At 54.3% G+C, this 5,352-nt stretch overlaps 1 protein-coding gene across 1 annotated transcript; it reads right to left on the bottom strand.

Moving 5' to 3' along the window:
- Nucleotides 1-277: 277 nt before the first annotated feature.
- On the bottom strand, nucleotides 278-1,466 carry ARF6 (ADP ribosylation factor 6). The gene is made up of 2 exons (XM_061354601.1): nucleotides 1,317-1,466; nucleotides 278-1,241 (listed from the first exon to the last, which is right to left on the bottom strand). The coding sequence occupies exon 2, from the start codon at nucleotides 852-854 to the stop codon at nucleotides 327-329; it is 528 nt and encodes a 175-aa protein (XP_061210585.1). The 5' UTR covers nucleotides 855-1,241; nucleotides 1,317-1,466; the 3' UTR covers nucleotides 278-326.
- Nucleotides 1,467-5,352: the final 3,886 nt, after the last annotated feature.

Raw genomic sequence — 5,352 nt, 5'->3', positions numbered from 1 at the left:
TCTACAATGTGTCTTTCCCCTGTTTGCTGGAAGTCCGCCATAGCATCTAGTGCTTGTGTTCGTGTCACATTCGGAGATTAGAGCATCCTAACGCCAAGCAAGAAGAGTTAAAACAGGAATCCAGTCAAGTCGTGGGCAACAAAAGTTAAAACAGGAATCCATCCAAGTCGTAATTTCAGAAGGAAAGAGTGGTAACTGGAGAAAGTTGATCATAATCCTATGGATGCTTTTGTTTTACTTTTCAGTAGAGAATCATTCTTCTGGAAAGCCATGTGGGTTGTTTTTTTTTTCTTTAATTCTTTGTAGACTAAATAGTTGTTCTCTCATTAGGATTTATAATTGGATGTTAACCATGTCAGCCCTTCATAAAGTCCATCCCCCGTAGTAGCACAGGAGGGCTGCACATACCAATTCCTATCCCTAATTCGGGTCAGGCCCAGTTTCTCCTGGATTTCATGGGGTTTCATGGCATCAGGCAGGTCCTGCTTGTTGGCGAAGATGAGGATGATGGCGTCCCGCATCTCCCTGTCGTTGATAATGCGGTGGAGCTCCTGGCGGGCCTCGTCGATGCGGTCACGATCGGCGCAGTCCACCACAAAGATCAACCCTTGCGTGCCCGTGTAATAGTGCCTCCAGAGGGGACGGATCTTGTCCTGGCCCCCGACATCCCACACATTGAACTTGACGTTTTTGTAAGTAACCGTCTCCACGTTGAAGCCTACGGTGGGGATGGTGGTGACAGACTGGCCCAATTTCAGTTTGTACAGGATGGTGGTTTTACCAGCCGCGTCCAGACCCAGCATCAGGATCCGCATCTCCTTGTTACCGAAGATCTTGGACAGCACCTTGCCCATCTCGGCGGCATCCAAGGGGCCCGGCGCCTCCGAAGTGCGGGGTGGGGGAGTGGAGGGCTAACGCCGACCCTCCCGAGCAGCCCGCGCGGGGCGGGGGCCGAAGCGGAGCAGGGCCGGTCCGCGCGGGAGGATGGTGTCGGGGCAAGGGCAGGCGGGGCTCAGTGCCGGCCGCGCATGGGGCGGCTGCGGAAGAAGCGGGGCGGGAAGGGTGGTGAGGGGAGGCCTGGCGAGACGGTCAAGCCCGGGCGCCGTGGGAAGAGGAGCCGCGCCACTCTCCGCTCCTCCGCCGGGCCTGAGGCGGCGGCTCCGCCCGGCTTCTCCCTTGGCTCTCGCCCCGGCACCTCAGCTCATAGATGCCCGGTCAGGGGCGGCGGCTCTAAGTCCTGCCTGCAAATGGACGGAAAGAGCATGAGACGAGGCGCGCGGCAGAGCGGAGAAAAGAAGGGAACCGGCAGCAGTTACCTGACGGCCGCCCGCGGGCTCGGGCCGGCTCCGCTGCGCGCCGCTCCCTCAGCCAGCACCGCCGGAAAAGGCGCCGCACGAGCCCGCCTCACTTCCCCTCCGCCAGCACCACGCCTGCGCACACCGCCCCCGCCCAGCGCCGCTGAACGGCGCCACCCGCTGCAACCACCGCCCGCGCACGCGCCGAGGGAAGGGAGGGGCAGGGGGCGCGGAGAGCGGAAGCCCCGCCCTCTTCCGCCCCGGGCAGCTCGCGCCGTCCTGCTTCCCGCGCGACCTCGGGAAGGAACTGCGCCTGCGCGCCGGCGACGGCCGGAGCCCCACCCCGCCAGCGCAGAAAGGAGCATGCGTAGAAGGGTGGGGCCGTCCCGACCGTTGCCCATGGAGGCCCTGCGCGCGCGCGCCATTCCAGCCCCTCCTCCCCGGCAGCTCGGGTGGGGCTGCCGCTTCTCGCGCTGCTGCGCATGCGCGGGGCAGAGCCGGTCTTTGCAGCCCTCACTGCGCATGTGGGCAACCTTGTGGGGCCGGGCCTTGGTGGGGAGAGGCGCCACGCGATTACACGTCAGCAGAAGCACGCTGAGGACACTGGGGCGCGTCTTAAAGCCACAGACATCCGCCCGCTGCTGCTGAGCGGGGTGGTTGGGTCGTCGCGCGTGTGCGAGTTCTGGCATCTTCGGCTGATGTTGGGCTCGGGGCAGCAGTACCCCGCTAGCGCCCGGGGCCCCTTGGGCGGTAGAAGGGTGGGGGGTGTGGGATACCCGGACCCTGAGGTGCAGGAGGTGCTCTGAGGTGCAGTGCTGGCCTAAGCAGTCCCCTACGGTGACCGGCTACCTGGCTCCTGCATTCTGGCAGCTGCTGCGTCCAACCCGGCCGCGAGGCCTTGGTTCCCTGCTAACGCTGGAACGTGAAAGCGGGGTGCAGGGTGTCGGGCTCAGGAAGCAGCTCAAATCCTGACTGTGGCAAGGAACGCACCTATTGCTTGCCCCGAGTGCTGCTGTGGACTTGCTGTTTTGTTGGGTCCTCCATGACCCTCAGGGCAATGTGATAAGGAAGTGGAGGGCAAGTGACTAGGGCAGTGCAGTAGGAGCCAGGGACCCAGCTGACTGTAAGCAGCCCTGTCACCATGCCTAAGCTGGTGCGAGCCCCCTGAAAAGAGCCTCCCCTATTTAAAACTAAAACCCTGTCTTAGGATGATGGTATTTTTTACAGTGAGGGTGGTTGGCCAGGTAGATGATAGATGCCCCCATCCATGGAAGTGTTCAAGGTTGGATGTGGCTCTGAGCAACCTGGTCTCATTGAAGGTGGGGCTTGGAATAGGTGACCATTAAAGTTCCATTCCAACGTAGACCGTTCTGTGATGTACAGTGTCATTGAGTTTATAGCTCCTTGTTGCCTTTGGTCACTCCCTATAATTCAGATGAGTAAAATTCAAGCTGTGGCCAGCTACTCACGAAACAACATTCACATACCATGCCACAGTCCTTTTCTGCTTTTCCCTGCATCAGTGCCTCAGCACACCCTGCATGATGCAGAGCAGCACCCTCCACACATACATTGCAGGCACACGTTTGGCCTGTTTCACAGGCATTACATGTTGCAACCCCATGCTCCTGGTGATGTGCCGACAATGCCAGTGCACATAAGCAGTAAGGGGCTGGTCCGTCGGGCCTTGCATGGTGAAGCAGTTGGTTGCCCACCCAATTCCTGCTGGCAGGATCTGTGGGGAGGAAAGCAAGGGGAAAGCAAGACTGTGTCGGTAGTTGCTTCTGAGCTGATGGAGTGGACATGGTAAGCAACATCCAGAACACAGAAATAGCAAAATATGCTGCAATTGCTGGGGTTGGCCTTCAGGGAGGCTGGGTGATGGCATGTTCTGGACATCATCACTCTTGAAGAGCACAGGTGTGCTTTCACTTGGGGTTGTGTGTGTAAGACTGACTTTTACCATATCCTTCTATCCTCTCAAAAATACTAAAATTCGAGTTATTGTGTGGCACATGCAAAGCAATCCCCCTTGGAACAGGAAAAGGGAAATTGTTTAGTGTCTTTGAAGTCTAGAAGAATGGGAGATTTCCTAGACTACAGAAATAAGTGGATGACAATAAGAGCCTCTGAGGAAACTGCTCTTCCATGCAGTGAGCAGAGGGAGGATGCCAAGGAAAACATACCATCCATGGTCTCTTGTAATTAGTGTGTGTAGGGTGCGCTGTGGTACAGCCTGCTGACACCAGGGCTGACAAGTGCCCCTGCACACATCACAGTGCCAGGCTTCATACTCTTGTGTTTAGAGCAGCAGATAATACTGTTAAGTATTGTACTGGCATGGGATTTACAGCAAGCCCAAGTGATCCCACTGGATATAACTAGTTCAGTCTCCTCTCACTAGCACAGGAAATTTATCTAAATAGAGTTTACTGCTGAGCAGGGCTAAAATTAATGTCAGGATGTGGACAACAGTGGGTTTCTACTTGGCTCTCTTTTGTGTGACCATTTCTGTGCTGGTGAATATGGGCAACTGCTTATTAAATTAAGCAGCAGTAGTATGAGACCATGCATCTTGACCAAAGTAGTTAGGAAAGGAGATGTCAGGAATTTTAAAGTACTGCTTTTGTCCATAGGCAGGCATCAATTGCTTTGCTCTGCCCGCTGGCCCCGGAGTATCATTTTCAGGTTTCAGGAAATGACACTCTTCCTACCATTTTGTTCTGAGTCTGTAAAACACTAAGGAGCAGGTGTGACCGTTACGTGAGGTTTCTCACCCAACTGGTGGGTACCATGAGGCACAAACCAAAATGAGTAAGTGCAGAGAGGGGAAGACCCTTTTCTGTCACCTTCTCCTTCTGTTTTGGACCCAGACGTACTGTTGCTTGAGTCTCTCCTCCTAAATCATGTCTTTTTTATGTTTGTCAGTGACTGCATTGTCCCTCATCCTTGGGGATTGACTGCAAACGAGGCTTGGCCAGCTTTGGCTTTGCCCATTTCACCTGACAAACAGCTGGGCTCTTTTGTGTTTCCTGAGCTCCTTCTCTCCTTCCTGGTAAACTGGAAGTGATGAGAACTGTGAAATACTTGTATGCACATGTGCCAAGGTGTGGGCTGTTTTCAGGGAGATGGCAGCTGCTCTTGCACTAGAGCCATTGGAGGAGTTATCTCCACACAGTGGGGCCTTCTGCTGACTAAGTGGCAGTGCCACTTCCTGAGCTGCTCCTCTCTCCACAGCGTTCCTGCATGCCCATGCTTGATATCGGCAAACAAGAGGGTGCTCCAATCCCTTTGCCAGCATGGGCCCGCTCCTTTCCTGGTGCGTGTCCTGCCCTGGGTGGGTCTGTGGCTTAGATGAGCCATGTTGCTCCAGGCTGTGGTCAGCAGCTCCTGCCCAACTGCATTTGCCCGGAGCCTTTAGCAGCTGCATGTTGTGTCCCTTGGCAACCAGAGCAGGGATAGGATGGACACCCCGATGACTTTCTGAGCTCTCCATCTGCCTCCTCTGCTGCTGATCAGTGCTTTTCAGCTTGGACTAGCCCCAAACTGGAGCTGTATGTTTCAGCTGTCACTGTATGACCTGCCAAAAGCATCCAAAGTTGATCTTGCCATCTTCCAAGTCTAAAAACCTGATAAAGAGACGTGATATGATGCATTGCTTCACATAGGAAATACAAAACTTGATTGAGGAAGTGGGGATATGGCTATGTACTGTAGAAGACAAATGGGATCCACTCAGGCAAATGCTTTTTCACCTGTGCTGAGCTTCATTTGTGAGGATCCTCCCTGCTGTTCAGGAAAACTTCTGACCAGAAGATCTGTCACAGTTTGGCATGTTTTTAAAGAAATTATTACTGCTCTTTAGGATGATATGTAGCAAAAAGATGTTTGAGGACTCAGCACTTTCAATAGTTAAGATCTCAAATTAGTCACTAATAAACTTTGTGCATGTCAGTCCTTGCAGCTCACATTTGCCAGTCCCACAGAGAATGGTTGAGAGGCTGGTGAGAGAGCACCACCTACTTTTGAAACATTTTTATGTAGACTCATACTGATT

Source organism: Neopsephotus bourkii, unplaced genomic scaffold (assembly GCF_033783945.1).
Source record: "Neopsephotus bourkii isolate Nb327-2 ecotype Australia unplaced genomic scaffold, CSIRO-AGI_Nbou_v1 NB_740, whole genome shotgun sequence".
Lineage (NCBI taxonomy): Eukaryota > Metazoa > Chordata > Aves > Psittaciformes > Psittacidae > Neopsephotus > Neopsephotus bourkii.
This window is presented reverse-complemented; position numbering and strand designations above follow the sequence as displayed.